The sequence below is a fragment of the Nothobranchius furzeri genome, chromosome 16, assembly GCF_043380555.1.
Source record: "Nothobranchius furzeri strain GRZ-AD chromosome 16, NfurGRZ-RIMD1, whole genome shotgun sequence".
Classification (NCBI taxonomy): domain Eukaryota; kingdom Metazoa; phylum Chordata; class Actinopteri; order Cyprinodontiformes; family Nothobranchiidae; genus Nothobranchius; species Nothobranchius furzeri.
Window position 1 is genome coordinate 34652126 of NC_091756.1, and position 12696 is coordinate 34664821.

A 12696-nucleotide genomic window follows, 5' to 3' on the forward strand; every position below is an offset into this window, starting at 1 on the left:
TAACAAATAAAGTATAAAATTGTTTTGAAAAAAATATTTGTGAAGCATAGACAGGATATAGAGCCACACAAAAATGCAAAAAAAAAATATCAATTTGGGGGTATTTATTAATTTAATTGCACTCTAAATAGTAATGTTAAAGATCAGGGACAGGTGAAAAATACATGCACTAAAATGTTTTTTCAGGGTTCAAAGTAATTTTTATTATTGTTGCCCATCATAAATGTTAAATTTACACTCAGATAATTATGCAGGACCTTGTGCTTAATAACAAAATGTATTTACCCGTACATTTTCATGCACATTGATTCAAAACATTTCTTGGAGACATAAATGGATGGAAATGGCACCCATTCGGTGGAATGGCCTTGACACAGTTTTTCTTTCACAACAATCATTTTTGGAACACTGAATAATGGATCTCTGTTGGACTGGGCTGTCTGGCTTGTTAAATGATAGCTCGGCTTGTCATAGCTACGTTGGACCTGTAGGAACTGGCTTGCGCAGCAGTCCACCGTGTTGAGTCAACGGCATCACTGATGTGCTGTGGCGACGAGAGACAAGGAATGACATAGCGACAAGATCAGCTAGCGATTCGTTCACTTCTGGATCAGATTGTGTCTTTGTCTTTTAGTTTCATTGCTTTATTTAAATAAGGCTATTTGTTTACGCCGACTGGCTCGCATGCCAGTCCACAGCGTTCAGAGAGCTAAGCTCGCGCAGATTTTGATCAAAGTTAGCTGGCGTTAGCTCGCTGCTGCTACCTTTCTAACATTCAAGCGGCCACAGAAAGATGCGGAGCATCGAGGCTGAGAGCCCTGGGGTATCTTTAAACGCTTCCCGCAGGACACGACCTTCGACTGGCCGCTGACTGGACTCTGCAGAGTCTGTGTAAATGTTGCATCTCTTCTCTTCTAAACATGTGCAAACTCAAATGTGTTAGCTAAGGTTAGCGCGTAACGGGATGGGCTAGCTTGGCGGCTACATCTGGATGCTACAAACAAACAGTTTAACCTTAACGTTTGCTCGTTTTGCTGTTTAGCCAAGGCGCTGAAGCTAACGCTAAACCGCAATGCTAACTAATAGGCTGACTACAGTGGGTACATAACGTGTGTTTGTGTGTGTGTGTGTTATCAGTCGGCTTATTTTGTAAGCGACCCACCAGAGCCCCGTTCCTCCCAGACAGGTGACATTGGCTTACGCAGGAACAATGAGCTCCAGCGCTCCACGCTCTGTCGATAATTTCGATGTTCACGATTTTAAAATAGCGCATTGCGTATTTTGCTAATGGACTCGGAACTTTTTAATGAGTCAGCCGGTGTATTGTGAGCAAAGTACAAAACCGCACATGGATGCGCCAGGAAGGAGAGGTGGGATCAGGATGGTTAAAGGGATGAGGTAGGAATGATGCGCAAAGGTACCACTTGTTTATGGAATTCCAGCCATGTCACTGTGGTCAGCTGATGCACGCGCTGCATTGGGAGTGAAACGTCTTTCACCTGTTTAATGCGGTTGACTCATTAATGATAACAGCATACCTCAGATTAATAACAGATCTGTTATAATAACTCCTGATTCTTCAGTTGTTGGTTTTAAATGATAGTTTTTCTGATTGTCACATAATTTTTATTGTCTTCGTTTATTTTATCACTTTGGTGTTAGAATAAAGAATCTATTAGGCCTCTCAAACATTTTTCAGTGTTGGGAGACCTAAACAAAATAATCATGATTGGGACTGAACATTTGTTGTAATCTACATCACGTTTCCTGAACTGACCCTTCAGCTATCATTAACTTATGTTGGGGTGTGTGATGTTTTTGGGTTATCTTCCTAAGTGCAGCCACACAGGGGAGTGACCAGCGGCGGGATCGCTGTTGACGCTCATCCACTTTGTGTTTTTCAGAGAGGACGGCGAGCGACAGATCTCAAGGACCAGATTGTCTGCTGAACTTTTTGCCTCTTGAGTCAGCTCGCCAGGGACCATGCTGATCATCCTGGCTGCCGGGTCTGTGTTCTTCCCAGGCCTTTTCCTCCTGTCCAAACAATGCCTGAAGTCCATCCCGGCGCTGAGGTGGAACGAGGGAGATGCAGTCATTGTGTCAGCCAGGTCCTGAAAGCTTTCTACTCGTGTGTGTGTGTGTGTGTGTGTGTGTGTGTGTGTGTGTGTGTGTGTGTGTGTGTGTGTGTGTGTGTGTGTGTGTGTGTGTGTTTGCATGCTCTCATGTGTAATCAAGCTGGTTGATCCTTAAATATTTAATGACAACAGCGTGCTCTTTTAAAAGTTCAGACACATGGAGGTTTTTTTTTCCTCCATCAGGCAGTTTAAAGTCAGGTTTTGATTTTTGCTTGTTTTTATTTAAAAACGTTTTAAGAACTGGATCAAACGAATAAGCCTGAGACGTGTCTCTCATTGACTGATTCTATTCTTCACTCCAGGTTGGTGTCGTCTATTCAGGCCGTCATGGCTTCCTCGGCTGGTTACATCATCTCTTCTTCCTGTGAGGACATCATTGAGGATCAGTGAGTTCTTTCAGATGCATTTTTGTCATTAAAAACTTTAAAATGCAAAGCATAAATGGTTGCCTTGACTCCTGAAAAACCCTGCAAAGATCTGGATTTTATTTCTTTAAATCAGAGAAACCGATCTATTGTGTATTAAACACTTCTGTTGATTTAAAATTCTATACATTCTTAGATTGTTTCAGCTACAAACTCACCTTGTCTGTCTGCGATCAGAGCTCCTGGGTGAAAATTTTGAATGAAGACTAAAAGTCCCCCCCCCCTCTCTGCTCAGGCACTGGCTAACCAGCACGTACATCATGTTTGCTGTTCCCTACTTCGTGTACGACATCTACGCCATGTTCATGTGCTATTGGTACAAGCTGCAGGTCAAAGGGCACGAGGAGGCCTCTGCGGCGCCCCAGCACATGCGCTCGGTGCTGACCAGCTACCTGCGTCGCGAGTTCCTCATGGTGCTGCACCACGTCGTCATGGTCACCGTCTGCTTCCCCGTGTCCGTGGTAACCGCTCTGTTTCTGGTTTTAATGTCAGGAAAATCAAATCCTCTCTAGTCTTAGAAGCCTCCTCAGCTGAAGTCCTGTTGAAGCTTTTTTTGTTTTTCTGTCCAGTTTTTGAGGCAGGGAAAAGGCGACTATTTCCAGGGTATTATGTTCATGGCTGAGCTCAGCACTCCATCTGTCTGCTTAGGGAAAATCCTCATCCAGGTGAGTCTGGCATTCACACCTGAAACACTTAGGTGCACCATTATAATTATGACTTTTTTTAAACTTTTGCATGTGCATGTTTCTCACTAAAGTTCTTCTACTTTTACACTTTTCCCACTCACTTTTAATTTATCGGAGAGTATATTTCTGGTCATTCCCAGCATGCAGCTCATTCAGGTGTGTTTGATGTCTCAGCCTCCAGTTAACCCTTTAGTGTCCACACTAGGGGGGAAAGCCACAGACATTTATACTATTGTTATTTCATTTATAATAAAGTGGCATAGTCGTAGTTATAATGTTAGTTAATAATGTCTGTTTTTTTAAGTTTAGTGTCTGATTCAGTAGGATGTAAGGGATAGAATAAGTGTTAAGAAATCAAAACAATCCAAGATTAAAGACAATATATGGAATGTGAGTTTTATCACCTGGTAGGTTGAACCTAAGTGAAGGATTTTGGTGCAATCGTGATGCGTAGCTAGCTAGTTACTGAGCAGGAAAAAGAAAATGCACCAGTTTAGTCATTTACAACAGTCCAGTGATCATAATCAGCCTGATCAGCTTTGAAAGAAAGAAAGAAAGAAAACAATCTTTTCTATAGTGCCTCTCAAGATAAAAATCATGAGGCGCTTCACAAAAACAAAAAATTTAAAACATAAAAAAGATTTTAGAAAGTGATATAAATATGTTTAAAATAAGCAAAAATAGACAATTGTGATTAAAAATGCTAAGAAATAGAGTGAATAGGAAAGAGAAATCATGTGTTGCTTCCTCTCCTTGTCTGCATAAAATGCTACGCTGTGATTCGTGCTACCAGAAACAGACCATCCATGTCAGCGTTTTTATTTCCATATAATATCCCATCAGAAGATTAAAAATGATTCAGTTCTGTTAATCTTCGCTGAGATCAGTTAAAACGGGTCTAACCCTGTTTTAGCAGCTCAGAACGGTGCATGAAATGTTTTAATTAGGTGCTATTTTCATCTGATGGAAAAACAGGTTTTTTTTTAATAATATTTAAAAAACAAATTATAACAATAATCTAGACCAGTGGTTCCCAACCTGGGGTATATGACCCCCCCCCCCCCCCCCCCCCACACACACACACACACACACACATTTTTTTGTGTGTGCTGAGGTTATCAAGATTATATTAGTAAAATCTACATTTATAAAATCCAGATAACACACTCAATAGTACAATCAACTCAGAGGCATAACTCTGTATGTCAGTAGAACGCTTGTAATTATTTACCTTTAACTGTGTGCACATGGGTAGGGGGGCCCTGTCCTGTCTTGGACACAGGAAAGGGGGTCCTCGTGAAAAAAGGTTGGGAACCACTGATCTAGACAGTAAATGAGAGTTTTTGTTTAGAACGTTTCTTTTGTGTTTATGTGTTGGAGCTCGTCTCACGGCTTCGTCAGCTGTAGGAGCGTATCCGTGGTGACGCCTCCCTCCTTTCGGACTCGGACCTGAACTGTGCTCTCCTGCCACCCTTCGTGTTAGCATTAACATCCTGACATTAATGATGAACGTTAACATAGACGGCTTCACAAATCTGTTCTGCTTGCTCTCCTTTCTCCCCTCTCTGGTTTTTCCTCCACTTTCAGTACAAACAGCAACACACTCTGCTGCACAAAGTGAACGGGGCTCTTATGCTGATCACTTTTTTCATCTTTCGAGTCCTACTCTTCCCTTACCTCTACTACGCCTACGGAAGGTATGTTTCTCTCGCTCTCTCTCTGCTCTCCTCACTCGTCCGGCTGAACCACGTCCAAAACTCCACCTGTGTGTTGCGATGGAGGAGAAAGGTAATCTGTTATTAATCCCTGACTTGTGCTGCTTATGGGTGCAGGTACGCATCAATCCCCTTCCACATGGTTCCACTGTCGGTGCCCTGGCACTGTAACCTCGGCGCCGCTCTGCTCATGGCACCCCAGCTCTATTGGTTCTCTCTAATCTGCCGGGGCGCCCTGCGGTTGTTCATGGGCACCTCCCGCTCCCAGAGGCCACGCGCGGGCGCAGAAGCCGCTAAGGAGAATCAGACGGACGGCAACGCACTGCCGCAACCCGCCAACGGCTACAGCTCGCGCTCCACAGAGCCCGAGCTGACCACCCACTGAGGAAAGCGACGAGGAGAGGCGGGGAGGAGGAAGAGGAGGAGGAGGAAGAAGGAGAATGTACCAATGAGTATGTAAAAGGAAAGATGATGACCTCAGATTGTGCTCAAGTGTTTGTAGCTAACAGCTCCTCGGCTCGTTAGCTGTTAGGAACTAATCAGAGCATTAAGGCACGCAGTATTTATGATGTCATCATCTGCACTTTGGAGGTTAGGAACATGCACTGAGCTGAGAGGAACCGGCCAGGGTTCTAGGGAGCGTAGGTGGCGAATTCCCTTCACGTAGAACAAATACAGTCCTCTCTGCCTCGTAGTGTAGGACGGGCAGGAAAATAGGAATGTATTATACTGTATGTTAGTATGTTTGCTGTAGATGAAAGGCCTGATTCAGTTTAGTAACAAAGAACAACAACAACAACAACAAAAAAAGAAACAGAAAAAAATCCCAGCTAAGCAGTATTTTGACTTGTTAGTGTTTATTATCTGTATCCTCTATTTAGTCACCGTCACAATAACAAATGTAACCGACCTGCAGGCTGACTCGTCCTTAGGAGGAGCTGCTGTCATGACTCTGGATTCTGCTGCCTTATCCCCTTTCCTCCCCACTTCCTTACAGTTCATTCTCATGGGTTTTTGTTTCTTCTACATTTATTTTCGTCTTAAAAAGAAAGTTGAGTTTTAATTTGGGTAGCTAAGTGTGACGGTTGTACATAGCTGATGTAAAATTGTCTGTTCCATGTTGGTATTACGTCAGCGAGGATTCTAGTTATTTATTTATTATCTGACAAAGTATCAGAGCCTCTTAGGCTTTAAAACAAACAGAGGAACAATCGGAGTACAAGAGGATTTGTTAGGAAGACTTAAATGTCTAACAAATTGGACAATGTCTAATTTCTTTAAATGGGAAAGAAATAAGTAAAAATATGAGGGAAACTCATGCATCTGGCTCAAGAAGGTTGGAATGATTTCAAATGAATCAGTTACGTAACTTTACCAGTTAAAAGTCAGAAAAGCTCCACTTTTTTTTTAATTTTCCTTGTAAATTTACAACCAATTCAGATTTTTTTCCGAGTTTCTTCTCAGAATAATCCCTCCAAATCTGCCCATTTTTATTTTTTAACAGTAAAAGCCTGATGCTCTGTGGACAGTTTCTGTCTCTGATAATTCTGCAGACCATCTGATCGATGCCAGGTCACGGATTAGTAGGAAAACATCTCATTTGACAGCTGAGCTTATGCAAACGCCACCCGGAGCGGTTTAGCAGCAGTGCTAGCTTAGGTCTAACATTCACTGATATCACTTTACTCCGTTTTGTTTTTTTTATTTGCATGAAGGGAAACGCTGCACAGTAGGAAACGCAGGGGTTGGTGTTTTGTTTTGGGTGTTTTTTGTTTGGTGCTGATGTAAATCTCACAATATCAGTTTTGCTTGACAGGAAGATTTCACAATGGTTTCATGAGATTTAGAATATGTTCATCTTCATTTGAAGAATTTGTATTTGAAGAGAAGCAAAGTGTTGTGAGAAAATTTGCCCCCTTACAGATTTATTCTGCTGTTGCTTTTTACCTGAAACGTTCCAAGTTTGAGGCAAACAACAAAAGCACCAACAGAGAAAGCTGTGAGGGGGTTAATGATGTTTCACAGCACTTTATATTTGTCCTGTGGGGGAAGCATTCCCTTGTGACTAACATGCAACACATTTGTCCAATTTGATTATTATTACATGTAAATCTCCTTAAGCCTTTTTCTGTCTTCTTGTTTTAATGAGAACTCAGATTATAAAGCTGATGACCTGTGAGCCACAAATGAACAAACTTGTTTAAAACTAAAGCAGCTAGTTTTCTGGAATTGGGGCTGAAGAGGAGAAAATCTTCGAAAACACGACTCGGATGCCACCAGACAGGGTAGTGTGTGCAAAGCATCTGGACAGCTGTGGGCATGTCGAACACAGAAACCCCCCACCCCCGTGTTCCTGAACTCATAAAGGTTCTGCTTCTTGTTGACACTGGAACATTTCAACTGATGTACTGTATATTCCACTAAATGCTTGTTATTTATTTGTAAGTATTTATTTAATTTATTTGGTTTGTGGGTTTGAATGCATATTTATGCATACGTATATATACTCGATGCTTCTGAGCCTTACGTGAAGGCTGTATTGTTACTCCGACTTAGCTAAAATATACTTCTCTGTCCTGAGCCTGATCAACTGTCTCCTTATTCTCTTCTGTCGGTCCATTGCATTATCATGTGAGCCACTAGGGGGTGCCAAAGGGCAAAGATAACTTGTGAGCATTTCACCTGCATGTGTTTGAATTATACAGTGCCCTTCTGGTGGCACTAAAGAAAAAAAAGCTAATGGCCATGACATAGTTTAGCAGTAGCTCAGGAGGTAGAGCAGGATGTCGAGCAATCATAAGGTTGTAGGTTCAATCCCGGCTCTGGCCAGAGAATGCTGTTGTGTCCTTGGGCAAGACACTTAACCCACCTTGCCTGCTGGTGATGGTCGGAGGGACCGGTGGCGCCAGTGTTAGGCAGTCTCTACAGCCAGTGAGCCCCAGGGCAGCTGTGGCTACACTGTAGCTCATCACTACCAGTGAGTTACTGATTGAATTGTGAAGAGCATTGGGGGGTTGTAGAACTCTAAGAATGTGCGACACAAATACAAGCCATTCACCATTTAACTTGTGGCCACAAGTTTTTTTTCTCCCTAAGTGTCACTGGACGAGCACCATAGAATTATGACCTCAGTCCAAAAAGTAATCGACTTAGAATGATAATTATTCTAAAAGCATTACATTGTATTAAATATTCCCATTAACATTTTCCCACGGTAAGGAGATGTGCACACTTGAAACACACCAATGGTAGAGCTCATACCAACGTAACGCCAGTACACACACCTATTGTTTTTGACACGTGCACCACCTATGTGCAGTCATGAATAACTGATGGTGTTTTCTCTACATATTGTCAGAAAACCCTAGAATTCCATGTGATGACTTACTGTATGTGTAAGTATACCATCATACCAGGTAAAGGAGTTCAGTTGTTAATAAATCACACATCATCTTTGAAGCAACAGATTTAAATGTCACATTTAAAAATATTAGTTATAGCCGATGACATCGGTTATGGGAAACGTATAAAAGCCACTTAAGCCACAAGTTCATTCTAATAAATTCAATGATCAAGTTTGAAAAATAAATGAAACTTCCCTTTTTAACAAACTTAAAGAACAAATAATTTACACTAAAGTTGACCCAGGGCCAGCCAGTTTTCTGTTTTAGCATTTAGACGTTGATTTCTTTCCTGCAAACCAAAGAGTTGCATCAATATTCTGGATCAATGCTACAAAAACAAAGGCTACTAGATATCAAACAGGAAATGCTGGGAGTGGTTAAATCAGCAGAGCTGTTCTAAGAGGTGCCGAGGCCTTAAAATGCTAAAGAACTAATTATCTACAAAGGCTTATTTCCAGAAAATTAACCTTAAACAGCATTCAGTCAACCGAACAGAAGAGCTACGTGCTGCTACAGCTCTCAGCAAGATAAACTACTGGAATACAAGCATGGTGAGGTAAAGTAGAACCAAAGACTACAAGGAGAAAACATTTATGTCAGCACAATTGGCCTCCAATTCAATTCCTCCCAAAAGCAAACAAAAAAAAAACACTTAAACTAATCCAAAAGCTTTGAATGATGCGCAAATTAAAATCTAAGGTGCAAGATGTAATGCTGCGTTCCAGTTGTCCTCAGAATTTCCTAGCAGGAAATGATGTAAAGTGGCTGCTGGCGGGGTAAGTAGCAGATAGTCATGTATGTGACGTGCTGATGTCCTATTTGTAGTGGTAGTATTTCCAAAGTTTTGCAAGCTCTCAGAGTATGATACTGGCGTGGTTGAAACACACATCATTACATTTCATTTAAATTGAAGTACAACATATGTGCGATTTAGGGTGTGAGGCAAGGCGGATTAGAAAATAGTTCTTTTAGCCCATTGATCCATGAGCTGAGCAAAAAGGGAGGAGCTCCAAATCAGTCGAGGTTTTACGGTGAAATTAAAGATCTGCACATATTAATCCAAACACAATTTATGGAACATTGACAAATTATTATTTTAATACAAAGTAAAGATAATAAGGAGGTTTTTATTACCTCATTCATTTTCTTTAGGCTCTCTATTAGAGTTTATTTTTAATATTTCTCTGTTAAATTCTTACTTATTGCACCTTTCTAGGGCCCACATTTATGGAAATTGGCTCCTTGCACCTTACCTTTTTATTCTGCTACTTCTACTTAGACCTTTTTGTTATTATTTACAGACACTTGATATTGACTTAAAAAATTGTCTTTCCTTTTTTTTAGGATATTTGACAAAATTTTTATTTAGTTTTAATTTTCGTAATTTTGTTTCTGTTAATTACAGTTGACTAATCTGTAATAGCTACATGCTTTTTTTTTAAATCACACCAAATACATGTTTGGGTCCCAGGAGCTTAAAGAAAACTGAGCACAGCTGCATTCAAGTTGGGGTTAGGGTTAGTTGATCACTAAGGAAGAACTTAGTCCTTTTCTGTTATTTAGATTCAGATTATGATTTGCCTTCTTATATGTACACCTTAACATGAAAACTGAGGTTCTAGATTTTAAACCCAACTTCTTTTTAATTAGTTATCATGACCCAGTTAACAGTGTTAAAAGTTAAAAGCTTTATTGCCATCATACAAAAAACATACAAAACGTGAACATTAGAAAATGAAAGTCTTGCGAGAGCCCTGAGAAGCTCTTGATTGCTTCTGGGACTGAATACTTCAGTATCTCCTCTGTCTCGGGGAGAAGATGGTGTCTGGGTTGCTGTCTCGCTCCCTCTCCTTCTCCCGCTCCTTCTGGCTGTTTGGGGAAAGGGCCTCCTCCACCTTCTTCTCGGTCTTGAATAGATCTCTGCCCGTGCGCCTGATTTGCTCCTCAATTTTGCGGTGGCGCTTCATGTCCGACAGCACTTTGTCCAGACGAGCTTCTCTCTTCACAGAGGAGCGAGCTGACGAGCCTGGAATGCAGGGAGGAAACAGTTTGGCTTTCCTCGCTGAACCCAGGAAATCAGGATATAAAAAAATAAATCATCAAACCTGGTGTTCTGCGTCTGTTTATGAAGGAGTTTTTAGGAGTTGAATGAAGTTGCTCCTCATCAAAGTCAAACTCTGTTGGAGACGGAGGCCTGGGGGTGGGGGGGTGGGGGGGGAGTGGTAAATCAAATTTATCCAAATAACAGAAGATAAGAAAAAGAAAGGAGAGCTACTGACTTGCATTCCCTTTCCAGCCTCTCCCTTTCCTTTGCTGCCTCCTCCTCTTCGTCTCTCTCGGGTGAAGGGGTGCGTTCAGGTGTGGGAGGCCTTCTAGGAAGGGGCACAAAGTTCAATTCCAGCATCTCCCCTTTAGCGAGGATATCATAAAGTCTTTTGATCTCAGGAGGAGCAGGCATCCAGTTTTTGGGGTCCTCCATTTCCTCGTCGCTGTAGGGAAGCTCCCACTCGTCGTCTGCTCCGGCAGCCAGCTTCCCCTCTTCAGCATCCCCTCCTGCTTCCCCCTGAGGTTCATTCTCTTGTGTCCCTCCTTCCACCACCTCTGTGTTCTCATCTGAGAAGACAGAAAAGTACACAAATGTATTTTTTGACACAATGTAATAAGAAGTTATTTATGTTTGTCTTATTTTATGTTGCAAGCACTCTCATTTTGTTCTTCTTTACTAATGAAGTACACTTCTGCATCTTCCAAAGCCTGTGTAATATGTTGGTATTTAAAAAAGACACTTTGATGCCCACTTACTTCCTGCTTGGATATCTGGACATGTTTTATTCATGAGACTGACTCAGAAGAAATTAGTTTATTTAGCTGGTGTCTGTGTTTTAACAACTAAATGTTACAAAACACGAGTTTAATTATTTTCCTATTCATGGTGTCCTAGATTAATTCTACTGTGGTAAATTCAGATACTTAAACCCTCATAAGTTTTATTGGTCACTCCTTCACCTGCTGGTGTAATCCTGTATCTGCACTTGTCTTAAAATGTGAACTCTAGCTATTTTAAGCATCACATGATTGCTCTGCTATTACGAGTTATGGTTTTGAGTATTTATTTCAAAAGTTCGTTCGTTCAAAACATAGAAGTAAGGAGAATTTGAGTAAAGTGAACACAGATCATTTTACAAGGTCTGGTGTGTCAAGTGTGTTTGTGGCATCATTTGACTTTTTTTGGTGTATTTTTTTTATAACTGCAAATGATAAATACAAGTGTGTCCTAACTGAAGAAGTAATCTAGTTAAATACTTGGGAATTAAATATTGACCAAAAACACAATATTTCTGATTATTATTCACAATTGAGCAGCCCTATTCTTTATGTGGCTTGTTATTTACTGATACAGCCTTTGAGTGATTGCTTTTGGCCACATCTGGTGCTAATCAGACGGATTTCTGACTCCAAGAGTTTACAAAGTTATTTATCCTTTAAGGGAGTTACCTGTGTCATCCTTTGCAGTGGTGTCTTTCTCCTCTGTGACAGCTGTCATCTCTGAGTCCTGTTGCTTCTCTAGGCCGCCTTCCTCCTGGTCTGCAGCAGATTTCTCTGGATCATTCACACCTAGAGCCTCAACACCCTCTCTAAGAGAAGAGTTGGTGACTTCAGTCTGCATCCTACCTGCTGCTGGACAACTTTAATAGGATCTGCGAAACAGCAGCATGTTTGATAATAATTAGCAATGGGAGATAATGGCAGTTATTATTTACACGGGTAACGAGTCAAGTTACGCCTGTTACTAAAGCGTAATAAGCAATTTGAGAATATTTAGGTTTATTTGTTTTATTCCTACTGGGCTAGCTAACGTCAAACCGCACCGCAGAAATAAAGGAAATCCTTCATTGTTATTACCGATTTGTCGTGAGTCAGCGTTGGTCACGTTAAAATTTGATTTTAAAGTAATTCCCAAGTGATGGGATCATCATAGCTCTCCATGAGGCTAGCTAAGTGCATTAAAAGATTCAACATGGACATAAACATAGCGCCATTTTGGCTGAATAGGTTGCTTGACGATGTTGTCGCGTTTAACCGGGCTCCAAATCCCGCTGATTTAAATGCGTATGGCTAAGTCATTCCAGGGCTTCTACTGTCTAAAATGTGAAAGGAGATGAAGTGGAAATCTACGCTAAACGTAACTTCCTGTTAGCTGTGCCGTGGCTAAACGACTCGTATTGTTTGGAGGGGAAAAGTAAAACCTCTTTAATTTAACTTTTACTCAATATACTAGTTTTTAAAATATACTATTAAATACAACAAAACTACAATTATGTTTTATGAAT

At 41.1% G+C, this 12696-nt stretch overlaps 2 protein-coding genes across 3 annotated transcripts; one reads left to right on the forward strand and one right to left on the reverse strand.

The window, feature by feature from the left end:
* The first annotated feature begins 684 nt into the window (after positions 1-684).
* On the forward strand, positions 685-5539 carry tlcd3bb (TLC domain containing 3Bb). 2 transcript variants are annotated; one of them, XM_015963252.3, is made up of 7 exons: positions 685-891; positions 1905-2108; positions 2438-2521; positions 2796-3021; positions 3130-3225; positions 4834-4943; positions 5079-5539. In XM_015963252.3, exons 2-7 carry the CDS (start codon positions 1984-1986, stop codon positions 5344-5346), a joined length of 909 nt encoding a protein of 302 aa, XP_015818738.1. In that variant the 5' UTR covers positions 685-891; positions 1905-1983; the 3' UTR covers positions 5347-5539. The 2 variants fall into 2 exon arrangements, with proteins under 2 accessions (XP_015818738.1, XP_015818739.1); XM_015963253.3 differs by lacking the exon at positions 685-891 and adding an exon at positions 1171-1398.
* Positions 5540-10038: 4499 nt separating this feature from the next.
* pagr1 (PAXIP1 associated glutamate-rich protein 1) lies at positions 10039-12416 on the reverse strand. Its single transcript, XM_015963254.3, has 5 exons — positions 12269-12416; positions 11861-12063; positions 10645-10978; positions 10471-10559; positions 10039-10391 (listed from the first exon to the last, which is right to left on the reverse strand). Exons 2-5 carry the CDS (start codon positions 12030-12032, stop codon positions 10156-10158), a joined length of 831 nt encoding a protein of 276 aa, XP_015818740.3. The 5' UTR covers positions 12033-12063; positions 12269-12416; the 3' UTR covers positions 10039-10155.
* Between the last annotated feature and the right edge of the window lie 280 nt (positions 12417-12696).